Source organism: Bombus flavifrons, chromosome 7, assembly GCF_040668555.2.
Source record: "Bombus flavifrons isolate JBK064 chromosome 7, iyBomFlav1_principal, whole genome shotgun sequence".
NCBI classification, from domain to species: Eukaryota; Metazoa; Arthropoda; class Insecta; order Hymenoptera; family Apidae; genus Bombus; species Bombus flavifrons.
The window spans coordinates 11,456,397-11,475,213 of NC_138448.1; the positions used below are offsets into that span (position 1 = coordinate 11,456,397).

An 18,817-nucleotide genomic window follows, 5' to 3' on the forward strand; every position below is an offset into this window, starting at 1 on the left:
AGACGCAATTGCAGCGTTCCCGATGTCAGTTATACGGATGGACACATGGTAAATGCGACGGAAAGGGAAACATTTACATAATTGTTAATTACGCTTGAAATTTTGGGGACACGGTTTCGATACGGATTTCACCGGGAAATTCATTTTTTCCCCTGTAATTTAATCACGCGACGTTTACAACTGTCCATCAAACGACGATCACGGAAGAATTCAGATAATTCTCGTTGGCTTCGCCGCCGAATTTTCCGATAAAATCAGAGACCGACGGATACTCGTTTAATTCGATAAAAAACGCAACGAACGGTCTTGAAACATTTTCGTCACCTCCGCCAAATATTTCTCAGCGCAACGAGTTCATTGGGAACGAACGTCGGATCGATACGCGTAGATTGGTCCACGATCGATCCATAGTTTGCATACCGGTACACTTGGCGAGAGTTAAACGTCGCTTCCCGTTCAACCCACGAGTACGTTTTCCACGGGTTTAGCAAAGTTTCGGTTTACCATGAAAATCGGTTGACGATTCGCGTACGATTAAGGAGAAGCATCCTTCGTTTAGACGATTTCCCGTAAATATGATTTCTGCAACTCCGTTGCATCCGAGGATACCGCGAACTTTCTAGAAAAATATCTACGCGACTGTTGATTCGTATTCGTATCGTGGGATCGTTTCCACGGTCGTAGAACGCAATTTGTTAAATTTTAACAAATATATTGTAATACTAAATAAATTATATACTCTTCGTTCCGACGAAACAGCTGTTTGCCTCGCGATAGCCGGATTAACACCCAGCGTACGTAGAGAGTATGTTGTAATAAAAGGAGAGACCGGTTAACGAGCAAGCCAGCGGTAAGGTAAGGCGAGTCGGCGTAATCGAATAGTGGATTGAAATGACATCCGCCACTTACGAGTAACTCGACGAGACTCCGTGTACCTTCGGGCTGAGTGGCTCGGCGTACTATCTAGAGCGTATAGAACGCGATAGACGTTACACGTTGACCATTATCGGTGCATGTTGCAGCTAAGAAATGGCTCTGGCGGGCAACCATATCGAATTTTCTATGGTACATGGAATCGTCGCTCCATAGCGCGCCACCAGCTAGAAACAGGATATCACTGTTCACCCGACGCGACGTCGTGATTCACGTTATGACGAATGACACTCGCGGCTGATAGAATTTCAGCGAAAGCCGAAGGTCGCTCCCATTCTCCATGCACATTTTAGTACGGAGCGGAGAGGAGCTAATCGTCGGTATATCGGGAATTTCGCTAGGGAAATTATCGTTAGGCGACGATGGAAGTGGTTCGTACTTCGACATTGGTCGAACAACTTCAATTTTCCAGGCTAGGTGGAGTCGCTCTCGTTACCGCGGAAGCTGTTTCGAAACTGAAACCAGCTCCGAGAACGTTACATCTGGATTACCCGTGTTAATTGTGCCGTCACGACAGAAGCGGAGAATCAATGGAAACGAGACGAAGAGAAGGTCGAGCGTAGTGGCGAACGAGTCGCGCCAAGTTCACGTAATCAGAGAAAGTGAGTCTGTGCGTACGCGTCCTTCCGCCGAAGTTTTATAGGGTAAACTATGGAATCCTATTATGGAAGAAATCGTCTATCTCCGTTTCGTTCCTCTCCTGCATTCTGCTCTTTCTCGCACGGCTACCCCCTTTTCTATTTTCCGCTTCGCTTGTGTACGCGTCTTTATTTCCACCGTCGTCTACTAAGCTCGCCAGGTGACCAAAAAGCCGAGATAAGTCCTCTTAAACGAGAAAGGGAGCTGGTTGTCAGTTCGAAAACCACGGATCGTCTTATTGGATTTTCTACAAGTGGCGTCAGCTGGCGCTTGTTTACATTTTTTAGCGCAAAACGAGTGCGCTCGTATTTTATCTGCATCAGCCTCTCTGACCGTTTCAAGGGGAGACGGGCTGCAAGTACGTTAGAGCAGAAGATATGACTTTTTACGGTTGCAACAGCGATGGAAAGGTGGAGACACAACGACAGATGGTGCTCAACAAGTCGGGCCAGTGCTCTCTCGTCCCGACTACCGTCTCTCTTTCTCACTCTCTGTTCGTTGTATTCGCAACTCGATTCTCCGTCTCCGTTCACTCAGCCTTACAGGCCATCGTAAATGTCTTCGCTTTTCTTTGTCACGCATTTCCATTCAAGATACGTAATAACGTGGCGCGTTTACCCACTGAGATTTGTTACATTTATCACGCAATTGTTAGCCTTTCGGATAAATTGTTTAATTAGAGCCGCCACACACGCGATTTTGGCGTTGTCCGTGCGCCTGCCGTTTTTTCTCTGTAGCGTGGAACGAACGTCTCGCTCCGCAAACGAGAGAGTAATTTTTTTAATGTACAGCATTATTCATTAAGCTCCCTTTAAGGAGAGACGTCTCGACCGCCTGCTAATTTACACACGGTTGTCTTAGAAATTTAATTAAACGAACACCCTGGCTTTATTTGCCGCGTACCACGCCAGGCAAATCGTCTTTGAGCGGCGACTGCTTTTTCATTCCAAAGCTTCTCTCTCCCGGCGGGCAGCACGCGGTTCGAACTTCTGTCCGGCATTAGTCGTCGCTTTGGCTTGTACACCGAGAAGAATGATCTGGTGTACCGGCAAGAAGAAAGCCACGAAGCCGCGTCCCTCTCCCCGTTGGGAGATGCTCTTCCTTTGGAGGACGCATTTGCATCCAACTTTGTTACACTTGGTCGAACGACAAAGACATACACGAAGACAAGCAGTCGCAGATGGCCGAAACTTTGCCGGTAGGACAATGCCTGAGGAAGAAGGGACACGAGTAGAGCGAGTGGTTGCTTTGGAGGAATGGTTTAATCGGCCTCCTTCTCTACTACCCCTCGTTTCTCCAGTGTTCCCCCTGTCCCGCTCCGCTTCATTCAACCCTACATATCACCCTTTGCTCCGGTTATCCGTCGGCTGACGAACAATGCCTTGCTCTCTAGCTCGATGGAAACTGAGCCATCTCTCGTCTCTCTCCCTTTCCCTTTCCGTTTCTCCTTCGTTTCGGCTCGAATTCCCTACTTTCTCCCGTCTCTCCTTTTCTCTTCTGTTTCTCCATACCCACACACGCACACACACACACATGCGCGCGCGCAGGCGTATATACATTAGAATGCACGAGAACACGTTCGAAGGCGGTCGATGTGTACGAACGCAAAGCCCACAGTTTCCCCTTTGGAGCACCACTTTCCCGGTGGAGTTTTCGACGGACCAGCTGTTGTAAAGCCACGAACGGAGAACGAGTGGAAAGAGGACTCGTGTTGCCTTATAGAATTTTCGACTGGCGATTACCGGAATCGCTTTAGAGCATTTTACACTACTCGTTAGAGAAGGGCTGTCTCTCCTGCGGGAATAGCGCCTTGCTATTGAGCCGTCGTTGTAACCGGGAAACTTTTCCAACAAATGCGATTCGCTGTGGCTTTTCGCAATTTTCCCTTCGTTCACCCTTTCCCTCTTCTTTCTGTTCTTCGGTTCACGTCGGACAACCGATTACGAAACGAGATTACGCGCGATCGGATGCCAATTCTGTATATACAGTATCGGTTGAACGCAATATCGTTGGGATAGTGCACGCGGCGGATATCCGTGGTAGTTGCACGCGGGGAATAAATTTTCGCTCGTTCAATTAATTAAATTTTGTCAGGAAATTAATTAACCTCTTCGCTGGTAATGAAGTCGATATTGCTGGAAACGGGATATACGCACTTTGATAACCAAATTAATTTTCCGTGCCATTGTGTATGGATTACCTTTTTACAACGTGGTCTTTCTATTCTTCGATGGAACAGGTTTCCCACTTCTGACCTGCTTGTTGGTTTCCCACGTAGCCGCCGTGTTTTCTTACCCGCAAGAGCAGGAATTATCAAGCTCTCTGATAGGGCAGTGTTCGAAGAAATATTCTCCAGCGTCAGTAAACATGCAGAGCTTAACCGCGAGCGAGAAATTTCGCAGAATTTCACAGTGGATGGAAAGGTTCGCCGAGAGGAAAAAGGGAACGTTAAAAGACACGTTCATTTCAAACATATAACGAGACACCTTTTTCTCGGCTTCCTTGCGTTCGCCTCCGGTAAATTCGATCCTTCGAATTAAAGGGTCTGGCAGCGTTTTACGGTCTCATCGATTTCTGGCCCCTCGGTGTTTCTTAATGGAACAGGATTGAACGGGTGGACCAATTCCAGCTTGTAGTGGAAATATTTAATTCACCGTCATGTTCGTTGACGGCACAAAGGTGCTCGGAAATCGATAAGTGCCGCGAAGCTTCTATATCGCGTGGAATTCGAAAAAAGATGCAGTCATAGGCGAAAATAGGTCTCCGTAAATAACCTCTTTGATTCGTACTTTATTGTCCGCGTCCCACTTCTTACCATTGTTCTTGCGGCTTTCTATATTCTATGCTATTCAGTTACACGCGACAACGAAGGATCTGATGAACCGCGAGCGGGCTCTCATCTTTTCAATGATTTACGCGAATTAATTACAAACGACCCCGAAAGTGTTCATAATGCAGCGATAGCTGTAATCCGACAAACGATCGCTGTCAGCGTCCAGATTTTACTGTCCCGTATTACACACCTCGATCAAATTTGCTTGGCGCTGTGCCAGTAAATCATTACCAATTATCGTTTAATTAACTGCGGATATTATCGGCGTTAATCCAGGCCGTTCCTAAACAAATGCATTATTCGACCATCGTGGGCTCGGCACCGAATTTTCATCGACAAAATTATAACACGAATGGGATTCGCAATACAGAGGAACTTTCGGCAAAAAGTCAATGGTCCGGCAGCGTAACACGGATCAAGCGGAAGAACAGTGGATACCTGTTGTTGGCTGTCACGGACGACCGCGGTGGAATGTAGGGTGCGCGCCGCGCGTGCTACAGGGTGCAGATTTGCAAGAAGTCCGGCTTGGTCGTTCCAGGTATCTCGCGCGGATGTCATGTAACGAACAAAGCAAATCATAACGGAGGTTTCCCGCGCCATTCATTTGCGCGCGTTCGTGCGTTTGGCACGAAAGGTGCGAGCGCACAGTGGAAACGCGAACTGAGAACAGCAAGAAGTCGCGCCGGCAGCTCGATAGCTGGCCCGTTTTGCTGTGTGATTTCCAGCGCCAGGAATCAGAGTCGGTCGTTTGTTCGGTTTTCCGTGATCGTCGTCGGTGAACCGAGGACGTTGAGTCACGATCAACGTCCCCTTTCTCGCAAGCGCGAAGAATAGCTCGAAGCCGTTTGTTCGTCGAATACGGTGGAGCCAACGACCGCGTGAACGAGCGGCGATGAGTGTGCGGAAAATTGCGATGAAATATCGGCTCGCTCGGCAACAAGGGAAGGAGGGTCCTCGTGTGTCCGAATATGACACCAACGACGAAGAAACCGTGAAAAGAGGGTTTAAACGGCTCTTGCTTCGATTATATTCGTTGTCGATTCACAGCTTTTGAATATCTTCGCGGGTACAGTCGGCGGATCGAGAAACGGTGTCACCGATATTTTACTGCTCGACACATCCGTCTTAGTTCTCTCCCATTGGTAGTCTAAGAGAAACAGGAGGAAGTAAATACCAAAGAGCATAACGCGTTGGTGTCGACTCGCGGAACGGTTGATGCGATTTAGAAAACGTCGAATCTGGCATCGTACAAATCCTCGTTCGACGTGCAGGCATCCACGGGATGGCAATAGCACGTATTTTTGAAACACCTGTCGGGTTCGCCGGGGAAATGATAAATCGAATTTCGTTGTCGATTTGGACGCGTTTGGCTGGTATGTGGCCTCTTCGGGTCGGTTAGATCGTCTCGATTCAAGGGAAAACGACGCTCTTGCGGTGGACGGGAAAACGCGCGCTGCCGTGTCAGCGACAAGGCCTCATAGATTTCACAGCGTCGTGTTGAACCTACTCTTGATACCAGTTGTTAACAACATTGAACGTTGTAGTTACAACGGCGTCCGAGCGTACGCGTACACACGGGGACCAAGCGGACGAACGAACGAACGAACGAATGAACGAACGAGCGGTTCTGCTCGTTCCGGCAACAGCGTGCTCGAATAATGGCGTTGAATTTTCCGCGTTCGCACAGCCCGCGGCACGGATATCGGAAAAATCTCGGCAACGCGGTAACGCGGCAGTTTCGATAGGCAACGAGGACGAGCCACGGGCGCGTTCTATTCTCTCGTCCCAACGTCGAAAATGCGCGTGTCGATCGATAATCACTATCGTTGATACCGGTTACCGAGCAATTCTTTTCCCCGCCCGTACCAATTCGCCGATTAAAACGCTGTCCGCGGACGCCTATATAATATCGTCGACTATGGGAGCTTGTAGGATTTCAGGGGGCTCGGGCGAATCGCGCCATGAGAATCCGATCGTTTGCTCCAAGATGAGTATTTCGGCCGAATTTCACGCCCGAAATAGTATTTACGAGCTCGTCAACCTTTATAGAATTTTATTTAGAAATCACAGTATTTTCTCTATTGTTCTGTGGAATTCGCGCGTCAAATTGTATTTTGACGTACTCGAATTCCCACCACGTATTTCTCTGTTTCTGCTTGACTTTTTTTTCCCCCAACATGCTGTGTCCGGCTGTCCATGTAACTTCACCGATGCAACGGTTACGTGTCATACCTTTTTCGACCAAACGACCAACTCGTTGATCACCGAAAATTGTTTCTAATCGGACGACGTATTTCGGATACGCGTTTCGTTAACTCACGTTTGCACCCGTGGTTCGTTAATTTCGCGTTTACTAAAAGTTATTTCCACTCGCTACCATTCAATTTCTATTTCAAGCGTAAATCGTAAACGCGGTACTGCGTGCCGAAGGGTACCGTGAGCCAACATAATCCTACCCGATATACCAATTTCCTCTTCGAGATCGTTTCGCTGCAAAATTTCGCCTAGTAATTCGCTATCTAAAAGGTGACGGAACGAAGTAACAGGTAGGATTACTATAGTCGTACAGTTATCGGCATCGAAACCGTCAAATCCATCGGGTCACTCTTTTTCCATCTTTTTCCACTATTATTCTCCCCTCCTCCGTCGATCATCCATTTCAGCCTGGAGCGCAACCCAGTTTACGTTCCAGCGCATGCGATCCGGCGCGGTCGCATCAGAATTAATTTCCTTGCAGCGAAATCAAATGGCATTCGATTTCCAACGTGGCTGCAAATAATTGGGAAACCGCGTTACCGATTGCTAACGACTCGTCCTTAACGACGTCAGTGTTACCTCATCTATGCGTTCGAATGCCCGAAATTGCTCGAATTATTTAGGTATTATCGCCGTTGTGGGATGAAAGCCGCGTGGCGTAAAAGTCGCGAAAAGCGATTTGAGAAACGGATCGGACGATACGAATCGTACGAAACGTTTCTAAGTAGCGACGTTTCGAACAATCGCAGGCGACCCTTGTTCCTTTAAGTGGAAACGCGTGTTCCTTTTTTATGGCACGATCGTAGTACACACCGTGGTAGATCCATTTAGTCACAGTTTTTTTCTGCGATTAAACTGTCGTGCTTGACCGCCGCGGCAACAAGATCGAAAATGTTGCCTCTGTTTTAAAGTTCACCGGTGGATTCCAACCGCCGACACGCTGGTGGTTTCCATAGAACCTCTACCATTTTAATAACCAAAGAGACAAAAGTGTTTTTTCCTTCGTTAAGTTTTTTAATCTAAATCCACGGGCTTCCGGAAAAAGCTTTTTGTACCTCTAACAGTTTTTAAGCCAGCGTAAGAGGCGTGAAACTCTCGAGGGCGGTTTCATCTCGCGTGAATCCGTGCACTTGTAGCCAACAGAACCTGCGTGTCCTTTAAACTTCGCCATATCCACTAGCTCTTAGTTTCGGTGAATTCTCTAATAAATAAAAAAAAAAAAAAAAAAAAAGAAAAAAAGGAAAGAGAAGAGAAAACTGGATCAAGCGTCTATTTTACCAATTACGTCCCATCGTTGTACCTCCATGCAAATATTCAAAACAGTCGTCGGAACAATCGTTCGAGGATCTTTCCATCTATCCGACGTATTTCCGTGACAATGTCTCATCGCCAATGAAAAACGCGGAACAAGTAGTTAGAATCTAAATTTAGCACGACAATTGAGACTCGGTGCCCTTGTGGGTACGAGTCGTAATAGGCCAGCCGTGTCATGTAACAGTCGTCTGTCGAGTTGCTTTCGATTCGAGCGAGTTGGTTGCGGTGGAGGCCGACGTGAAGGGCGCATGCCCCGCGATTACTTCGCACGATAATTCGCAACGAGGCGCGTATAACCGGGCTTGTCCGGGAGGATCGCGTGGTCGCCGGTCATCGTATCTCTACCCTTCCTCCCCCGCCGACATACTGATGTCCAGCTGCCACCATCGGTCGCCGGGAACAGCACACCGCGCGGAGGGTCCGCATTAGCCCATTATCTTAATCTGCCAGCGCGTGGGACAAATAACAGGGTAGCCTAGCCGCACACATCCCACCGCGACCTACCGCCGCCACACGTCTCCGGTACGCTCTCTGCCTCCTTCAGCCCCACAGCTGTGTCGTGCCCCGTCGCGATGTACACGCTCGCTTCGTTTATATTACGGCCAACGGAAGGTAATATTTTTTTTTCCAACTCTAGAAACATTTTTTCTCCCCTAAGCCGCCAGGTATAAGACTCGTTATCTAATTGATTACGCGATCGTTGTGGCGATTCAGCACGCGCCGGTTGCGTCGATATCGAGCTCGTGCGAATTACGAGGGAACATGTGCAGGTGTTACGTGACCCTTCGCGAGAATATATTATATTCGAATTTAATAGGAGAACGTGTTTTTACGATATATTTCGCGATGACACGACGCGTTTGAAGCTATAGACAGATATCTCGTTGGCAAAAACGGTATGTTCGTGACTCGTGCAGTAGCGTCGATACTCGCGAGCGATCCCTCATCGAGCTCGTGGGTCACGAGGACGAGGAACAGAAAGAAGGTGGACAAAGGTCATTTGGAGGGTAGTGGTTCCAATGGGATGGTGTGCACGTGCAGCGTAATACACGTCGCCTCATACACTCGACCCTTCCTTCCTTTATATAATCGGCCGATGCCCATTCCGTGCGCACAATTGTTTACCCACGGTCCGTTCTGGTCCCTTCGTTGACTTTCGATCGACTCTCATTACCCAGCGCGTTTATGTGTCGTGCTTTATGTGACAGGGGGCTAAGTGGTAAGCAGGCTGATTAGGGGTTCTCTCGTGATTGCTTTTTTTCAGCTCGTTTCATTGTCCACACCTGTTTAATATTAATCGCGGATCGATAGCACGCTCGTGTTTAACGTTAACTTGTTCGCGGTTATTTATTAAAAGCTTCGAAACGATACACGCGCGATCGTCGAATAGCTATGATAAAATTTCGAAAGGGGATCGATGCAACGACTCTAACGATTATATAAAACGGGCACGCTGTTTTCTTATTCACCCCTATTGAATCGCGTTGAATGTTTGCTGAATAAAGGCCATGCGGTACTGCGAGGATTACGCGCAGGTAACGCGGAAAACGGTACGGATAATTTGCGTTGCAATTGAATAACACATTATCCGATGCAAAGGACGATATTTAGCACATTCATTTGGTTAATTGAAAACTCCGCGAGAATGTCTTTCGTTCGAAGAGAGATGGGTGCAGTCGTGTACGCCACGGCTAAGTATACTATCACCGAGCGCAACTGCAACGGTTAAAACAATACTCATGACGAATGTACGCTTCACGCAGCCCCTTGCGCGCAATTAATTATTCGCGACTATAGTGATTAATCGTGGTAATTTGAGGGTGCAGAGGACTGAAACAGCAACACCGAGGGACAGAGAGCACGTTACAAGCCACGGCAACCCTATTTAATATCGCGATACCAACCTGCGGACCAGCGATCTAACTCGCGGAGAAAAGAAATCCTTGAATCTCTTTAACACCTGTTGTCTGCGCGGTTTTTTTTCTCCTTCATCATCCATCTTTTTCTTCCTTCGCGCGATTACAATCGTTGCGCCCATTTTTCTCTATCTCGTATCAGCATTCTTCTGATTCAACGACTAAAGGCGGACACGTAACTATTATTCTTGCAGAGTGTCTCCAGTCAACTGTTATCTACCTAGCGATATCGCAAGACGTTCGAAAAAGTCTAAGACGAGAATTCATAGATGCACGCGTCGCGTGCTGCGGAGGATCCGTAGACGACGTTGCGCGTCATTTTCTAAAAGGCCAGCTATCGGTCAGCAACGTCGCGTCGTCGGGGTTGCGGTTAATCTAGTCCGTTGGTCGCGGTCGTGGTCGTGGTCGGCATCGTGCACGCGGCCGGTCGTAGATAGTGGGTGGCAAGGTTGTCGAGAAGCATGCAGAGAAGAGAGCCCAGGATGAGAGAGAGAGAGGGAGGAGAGGAGGAGAGAAGAGAAAGAGAGAAGCGAAGGAGGACCAGGAAGCATATCGGAGGATGAGGAGCAGGAGGTGGGAGGAGGAGGCAAGAGGAGGAGAAAGAGCAGAGAAGCGGGCAAGCGCAAGCGCCTGTCCGATCAATGCCCGTCTCCCGCTTCTATAAAGCGCTCGTCCTCGGGGGGCGCGCGACAGTTGGCGTTCCGCATTCGGAACATGCGCCGCGTCGCGGTTATACGGAATTCACTGTTTCTCTTACAATTAGAAAACCCTCTTGTACGTATCATTCTCGCCAGCTCGTTCGGGAGAAACCGTCGGGTGAATCTCGGCCCGAAAACACATCGTTAATGGTGACCGACCTTGTCGCGTCGCACCAGTCCTGTTTATCGCGGCGAGGAAAGCGGTCGCGTGTGTTGCTTTTCGATTACAATAACATTGCACGAAAATCGTTGAAACGGCACGGACTGGAAATTGCGCAGTTCGACGTGGAACGTCGCACGATCGTAATCTAACGTAAACTCGATTTCCAATGAGTGATCGCGATTCGAGTCGCGTTCAGCAGTGATCAAACGGAGAACGCGATCGGTCAACCAGTGATATCGTCGAGATAAGTGTCGCGGAGAGTGGTTGTTCGCTGACAATTGGTAGAAAGAAACTCGAGGAGAATACGTTGGAAGGTAGGAGCGAGTTCGGAGCGCGGGACGATAATAAATACGCAGCCAGTGGATCCGCGATCACTCCGTCGCGTGTTCCCCGGAAATCCGGCGCGTCGAGCACCGATGTCCAGGCTCCGCGCCACCGTTCCACAGACGGTCTGACGTCACGACCATTGACGATCGAGTTAGCCGCGTTAGAGGCGCGTTCTCGAACGTCGTCTCCGAAGCATCACCGACGATTCGGCCGATCAGATCGTTTTACGTCGCGCGTCACGGCACGACGAAGCCGCGGCTTGATTACTGGCTCGTTTCTCGCGACGTGTCAGCGACATTCGTCCCGGGCGAGATACATCCGGGCAGGCGTCAGAGCGGCGGTCGCTGGACCGTCCGGCGGACGTCTCGACCGCCGTACGGCGAACCGCTGGAGCCAGGAGGTGGAAAAGGAGGGGCTGTGGAGGTGGTGGAGGAGGAAGGCCCGCGGACGTGCAACAAGTTAAGAGGTCACCGCCGCTACCGTCGACATCGCTGCCGCCGCCACCGTCCTCGCCACGATGTGACATGGATATCCTAGCCGTAGCCTGCGCCCTCGTCGCCACGGCCCTCTACTGCAACACCCTGCAAGCGGGTTTCGTCTACGATGATCGGTGAGTTCACTGTCACTTTTTCTTTTTACACGTTGCTTTACCTCGACCTTGTTTCGTGGCCTTACGTTCCTTGGTATATCGACGTATATTTTAATGCGTTCAAATAGTTACATTCGAACGTTAGATAGGAATCTTGATATATGCGTTGTTCCCGTTTCATTGTATTCGATTGCAGGCGAGAGAAAAAGCTTCGTTGCTCGAGTCTATTTACATCGTCGGTTGTAAACATATTAGGATGATCGCGTGTATTCTACTCTTGTTTTTCTTACTTTCGTAAATAATACAAAGGCGAGCAATAGATTAGCTGGAATCTCGAATTTAGGACAACGATATAGACAGGGCCAGGGCATCGGCCTTCGTGAATTTTCATCAAATAACACGCGTCATCGAACGCTTGTCACGGCGCGAACGAACGATTTAAATAGGTGATTTATGGGGATTTAAAATTAATCATCAACTGTAGGGTACGGCAGGCTGTTTAATGACAACGATAATGATAGGATATTTATCGGCACGGGAGCAATAGACGGTAAATGTAGAATGTAACTGCAAATAAGCTCAAACACAATGAATAAAGGACAAGTCGCAGCTGGATAAGCTGATTTACGAGGTCCCGCGATTTGCGTTCCGATTTCATTTAATCCGATTCCATTCCGGTTTAGTTAATCAGATATTACTAATTACCTACGCTAACGGTGGTAGCAGGACGCAAATCATATGCCGCTGCATTAGCGTTACTTGTTTTTGTACAGTCGTTTTGAAATTATACGTTTTCATGATCGAAAGTTAGTTACCTTGCGATAGTATCTGGCATCGATTGCACTAGTCACGGTATTCCTGTATCTCGTCCTGTTCTTTCGTCTCTACAGAATTTCGATGGAAAAGCAACGTTCGTTGGACGCTTCGGAATTTCACCAGCCATTAGAAAACCTATAACGCGCTGCTTGGTGCGAATAATTGCTACAACTCGCGATGTTATTCAAGAGTCGCGGCCGAATAGATAGAATTCGACACGCAGGATGCAACGACGAAACACGGCGGTGTATAATCTGAAGTTACTCTTGCGATAAGCGTCCTTAATCCGAAGCTCTTGAATTCTATGATACCGAATCCCTTAATTGAGTATCCCGTAATCTCCGGGACATCGTAGTTGCGGGTCGATCAGCTGCGAGGTCGGTGTGCTCACCGAACCAAGCCCGATTACGTACTTCTGGCGTCATCGATGGGAATCTGTTGCATCGTTATCGCGCGAGCGCGCCTCCGTGAACGTTCCACGGGGTGCAACGGTCCACCGCCGATAACTTCTCTCCACCCATTGACAGTACAGCCGATAACGCGCCGATTTATTCGCCTGCATTTTCGACGATAAGCTCTCGAGCGTAAGAACCGCGCGGCTGGTCTTTGTTGCATCGCCGAATCGGCTCGATTCGGATACGATCAATTGCCACCCCTCTTAAGTGTATACGGAGTTTGATAAATCATGAAATAGTTAGGGGGTGATTTCGTAATATATTGCTTAGATCATGCTGGCATTGTGAAAGAATTTGGCCGCTTGGAGATGTTTTATAATTAAGAGCGGGATATCGAACATTTCTGATAGCTGACAGCGGTTTGTTTCTCTTTAAACTTCGATCGTGACCTTGTAATGCAACGTATTTCTATGTTTTATCGGCATTTTTATCTATTTCATTTAGTCACGTATTTCGGATTTAATGTATCATTTAACGAAAATAGCAGACAGCCGGAACTTCTTGTCGTTCGATACACACCGATTCTCGTTATAAATAGTTGGACCCAGTGTAATGGAATAACGCGGCTACCGGCTAATCGTACGAATTAGTTTATTCCGGGGTTCGCGTTAGAAATCAACCGTCCAGCCTGTTCTAATGGAATTGCGTGTACCGGTTGGTCCGACGATCAAACGTTTAATCGCTGAATAAATTTCAATGCGGTCAACCTACGAACGAGATGTAGCAGCGAGGTCGTTGATATATCTCATCCTCTCAATTTTTTTCTTTCTCTTCCTCTTTCTTTTTTTTTCTCATTACCGTTCTCTCTTTTGGACGAACTGTCGTCTCCCGCCACGATACTCTCTACAGAACCTTAAAATGCCGGCTAATAACGAAAAACGGGCGCCAGCATTAAGCCGAGATAATTTTTCACCCATATCCGGCCCATTAGCGGCCACCTCGTTCGATGCAACCGCCAAAGCTAAAACGGCCAATGCGCTCGTGGCGACCATAATCAAGTCGAGTCCAGTTATGAACGAGAGCCGAGTTTCCATCGTCGCCCTTTTTGCCTGGTCTCCTCCATCTTTCTCTTTTTCGTTTTCACGTCCTCGCGCGATCTATCTCGCGCTAACCTCGTCTTTCTCATCCCCGACTGTGTTTTTCACCGTTTTCCTGCTCGTTTCCCGTTTCCGTTCTTCCCTTGCCGCAGTGTTAGCATCGCGACAATCGCAAAAAGTTGCCCAACGACGTTTCACGTGGCTAAAAATTTCTTTCTCTCTGTCGGCTCTGACTCACCGACGCGATACGACGTACCGTACGATGTTCGTGTTGGTTTGTATCGGGGGATCGGTTTCATCGCGCCAAATCCATCGCCATTTCTGCCGGATCGGAGCCCGGAAGGGTAACCCCCGGTGTCAGGTCGGGTAAAAAATGAAGAAAAGTTTGTATGATAAATAGGAGATACGAGATCCGAAGATCCCGTCTGGTTTAGCCTGGGCGCAAAGGTTTTACTCCCGCAGTTTACCCCGTCTCGAGAGTTTATTCTGGCCGCGTTGCGCCATGCTAAAACTCATGGGATAATAAAAGCATCGTATTTTACTGCGTCGCGCCGGCCACAATACCTTAGCAAAGAATACGGGGCCTGACTATATTTATTTGCCCAGCGTTTTTTTTTCGGTCACCGCGAAGGAACTCGGGGATGAAGGGAAGGACGATGGTAACCGCGCGAAAAGACCAAGAGGACCAGCACGGCCGCCGGATAAAATGTACGAGAACGAGGGAAAAAGTTTCGGTTACATTCTATCCTCTCGTCTAGTCGAGTCCTAATCTCGTAAACCGACGCATTTCCGAGATATGCAGCCGGGCGTGCTTGCACTTAGAGACGCTCGCAGCAACGTGCTACGAGCTCGGAATAAGAAAAGTTAGCGGGCTCGAGGCTTAGTTCTCTTTGCCTCGCAGCGATGCCTGTGAATAATACGGCAGCAGCATTCGACGGTGGAGCGCAATTCGGTCGCAACAAATGTAAACCACAGCATTACTATTTCAGTTTCGCGCGGACTTTTTAGAAGACGTACGCGTCTTTGTAGCGAACAACGTGTAAATAATTGACGAAGCTGTTGATACCGGGTATTTCGTGTCTTTCGACGGAAACTGAAAGAAAACGAGAGAGAGAGAGAGAGAGAGAGAGAGCGCACGAGGCATAGAAAGCGCGTAGTATTTTCCAACTGGAAACGAGTACAATCTCGCGCGTATAAATAATCGAAATCGATTACCAAACGGGTTGTTTTCCAAGTGTTTTTGTTCCCAGTTGATCCGTAAAAAAGTCTACTCGCGGAATGGAGTGCCAGGGAAACGTGTTACGCGAACTGTTTAAACACGTTTGCACACGGGTATCACGGGTATCGAGAAAATAACAACGCGCAACCAGTGCGTCGTCGCTGCGTGGACCACGAGCGCGTGTGTGTTTATGTTTTCGTTAAATAATGGAATTAAGCTCTTTTAAAACCTTTTTTTCGAGCAGTCTGTTATTTCACGGTACATTCGTTTTACACCCGACCGTTTCCCGTCGGTACGTCGAACGCTCGTTTTCCATCGGTTCAACGCGTTACAATACCACTACCACCACCACTACCACCACCACCACCACCATCACCACCACCGCCACCATCACCATCATCATCCTATTACCACATTCGTATAATTTCTCTTCGTAGCCAAACATTACGGAAAAATGTTTCATTTCATCAATGGGACCGCGAATCGTTTTACTGGTTTCGCGCCTGACAAATCCATACACCGTTCCCCCGCTTTGTCCGTTACATTTGTGAAAATGACGGCGGCATCCCGTGTACGCTCCGCTCGAATCGATAATTCCCGATAATCAATTACGCGTAGCAATATCAGAAATTACGGTCGCTGGTTTCCCGGAACGGAAGACGGCTACTTCTCTACATCGTGTTTAACCTTCGCCGCATGGAAAACACGAGCGAGCGTCGTCTACCGCCTGTTTGCTGTAACGGCCGGTCATCCAAGAGTATTAAAAAATTGCATCGTTTGGCCGGTCGTGCGTGTAACGTAGGGGCGGAGCGGGACGCGGGCCGAAACGAGGATTTCCACTCAAATTAACCTGGTAGCGCGCGCAGCTTCGAATCGAATCGGTCGACGCTGGCTGAAAACGGAATGCAAACGAGAGAAAGAGAGGCACAGAGAGAAAAATGTGCCGTGCCGCTTGCGAGCGTTTCTGGCCGCGCGTAATAGATCTTGGATCGCATGCAAATCCGCTCGTTGTTCCACTCGCGTTGTCAGCTGCGACTGACAATGCAGGATGAGCGCGCTCTCAGGATGAGCTCGACGGAAAGAGAGTTGGCGTGCAGGTGAGCTATGGTAGGCGACGGAATTCAAAAATCTGGTCGTACGCCGTGATGTTTTAATATTGCTTTTTGCAGCAACGATATCTGCCGTTGAAGACGGATGAATTTTCCCGGGCATTTCTAAGATCGTTCGAAGTCGCGTGTCTTTAAGTCATACGGTTTCGACGAGCCTCGCTTGCCTAGTTCTTAGAACTATAGCGGACGATGACTGGTACAAATCGATTGCTCTCCGATATAACAATGCTTTTTCTACGGATGACAAATTCGAGCTATTTGTCACATGCATTGCTCTCTATTCTATCGGCGTGCTCCTATTAAGAGAAATCAATCGGCTTTTATCGCTCATTCTCACTCATTCCTGCGATATGCCGCGCGAGCAGTCAGTCCGCGCATCGTATCATAACATCTTTCATTCGGCGAACTCGTCACCGTGGAAATTGTTTCCCCCTCGATATGACATCTCGTACAGCTGGCACCCGTATCTTTAATTCTTCACTCTCGATTCCAGCATCGACCGGTAATCAAGGAGCCCATGATGGAATAGTCATTCATAGAATGATCGCGTGGGATGGCACGGCTGACGGCGAACGAACAAACGCGAAGGGTCGAAACAAAGAGTCGTTCACGAACGCGTTGTCGAGCGTGAACGGTTGGCGCAGCTGCCGGTTGGATCTCGTCATTTGGCCGCGGGCTGAAATTCTTGCAATTCCGTCACCGGAATATCGGTTTATTTATTCGTGCCGTCCAACAGCGTGGCGCTTATGTATGCGCGGATGGACGACGCTGTGCACTGTGAACGAATAAAGCTGCACAGCGTTGTGCCATTCCGTGCGATGCGATAGAGGGTGTAGCTCGGCCAGTGCACACCCGGTCGACGAGCATTTATCCTGCGGGACAGAATGGCCCTGGATCGATGCGTTTTATCGCGCCAGAAAGAGTACAAGCAGTTGGGCAGAGAGATTATTTATCGTCGGGCTCTTGGCCTTGATAGGGTCTTACGGTGCCCATGAAATACAACTTGTCGTTGATGGAAACGTGCTCCGAAGATCGGAAAACAATAGAAATCCGACGTATTTATACATCCTTTATACATCCTCCCTCCGCGGGGGGTTACTACCATGTGATGGGTCGAGCTAGGGGATTACAACGACCCAATGTCGCGGGTTTACACGTACAAGCGAGAGAACGTATACGACTCTGGTGAACGCTACGCTTCGATAGGTAGGCTTTGAGAAACGAAAGTAGTACGAAGTTTGTAAGGCAACGCCAGCCTAGAATAAGCTCTATGTTTATCAAAGTTACGATGGATTAGATGGCAAGATACGAGCTGCGGTCTCTTTGACGTGAATTCGTACGTTGGCGAAAGGAACCGATGTATCGACGAATGTTTGTTCTTCGTTTACCCGGTTTTCTTTCTGTGAAGTAGCGAAAAATGGCTGGAAACACCGTGCCAGCGCCGTCTCTTCCTCGTCTTCTTCTTGTTGGCTAGCAAAGACGATGAATACGTCTAGGTGGATGCTCGAAAAGCGAGCCGTGCAAGAACTCGTACTTTTTTGTATTTCGCTCTTTCAGATCGTGCCACGCGCCATTCATTGACCACTGACCAGCCAATACCGGTAAGAGATTTCTGTCGGCTGCTCGCGGAGATTCCTTTTCGAACAAACGATGATCCGGGGTACGGTGAAACGCGCATCCGTTGCCTTGAATACGAACCGCAACTTCTCGCTCTTTCCACGGTGCTGTAGAGTTCCGGTCTAAATACGCGCCGCGTGCAATATTTTAATCGAGCCACTGTACACACTGGAACGAGCAAGCGCGCTTTATTTCCTTCTATTCTTGTTTGTGTCTCTTCGCGCCCGAGATCACCGAGACTGGCAAATTGATGCGGGAACAGGGCTGCAATTACACCGCGTGCGTCCCGAAACTAATTAGCTATGGTTAATTCGTGCGCGATTACCTAACGTAGGATTACGCGATCGCGAGACACGAAAATGACGCAAACTTTGCGAAACAATGCTTAGACACCGACGATTCGGGTCGGTTTTAAAAATAGACGAATTAAGCTATGTATAAGCCACGGGGATTTTCTATTTATAGCAGAATAGTTTAGGCGACAAATTTCCCTTTTATGCTGCGATGAATACGTAATTACGAAACGTCGAGGAAAAACCGATGGCAAGTATTGGATTTTCTTCACCGCCACATGAAAATCGAATATTTGGCGCGCTGTTCGCGTGAAACGATGATATAATCGAGCCGATTGGCCGATGCCAGGTGGTATCGCTCTCTCGGCCTCTCGCTTTCCCTTTTTTTTCTCTCCTCTCTTTTCCCATCCTATAACAACTCTCTCTCTCTCTCCCTCTCTCTATCTCTCGTGAAATCGGCAGTCGATCGAATTGGAACGAATCGACGCGAGGCACGCGCTGCCATTTTTATCCTCGTTTCCTGGGTCAGCCATCGCGCCACCGCGAAAACAGTATCAGCTCGAAGCAATTTTGGACGGGGTGTCGTGCGAGCCGGTAATGAAT

The 18,817-nt window shown here is 48.5% G+C and overlaps 1 protein-coding gene across 2 annotated transcripts in view; it reads left to right on the top strand.

Moving 5' to 3' along the window:
• The window catches only part of Tmtc2 (Transmembrane O-mannosyltransferase targeting cadherins 2), a 215,086-nt gene that overhangs the window by 37,856 nt on the left and 158,413 nt on the right, over nt 1-18,817 (top strand). For both annotated transcript variants that reach the window (XM_069117039.1, XM_069117038.1), the window contains exon 3: nt 10,086-11,689. In XM_069117039.1, coding sequence (XP_068973140.1) covers nt 11,604-11,689 — 86 coding nt within the window. In that variant the 5' untranslated portion in view covers nt 10,086-11,603. The remainder of the gene's footprint in view (nt 1-10,085; nt 11,690-18,817) is intronic.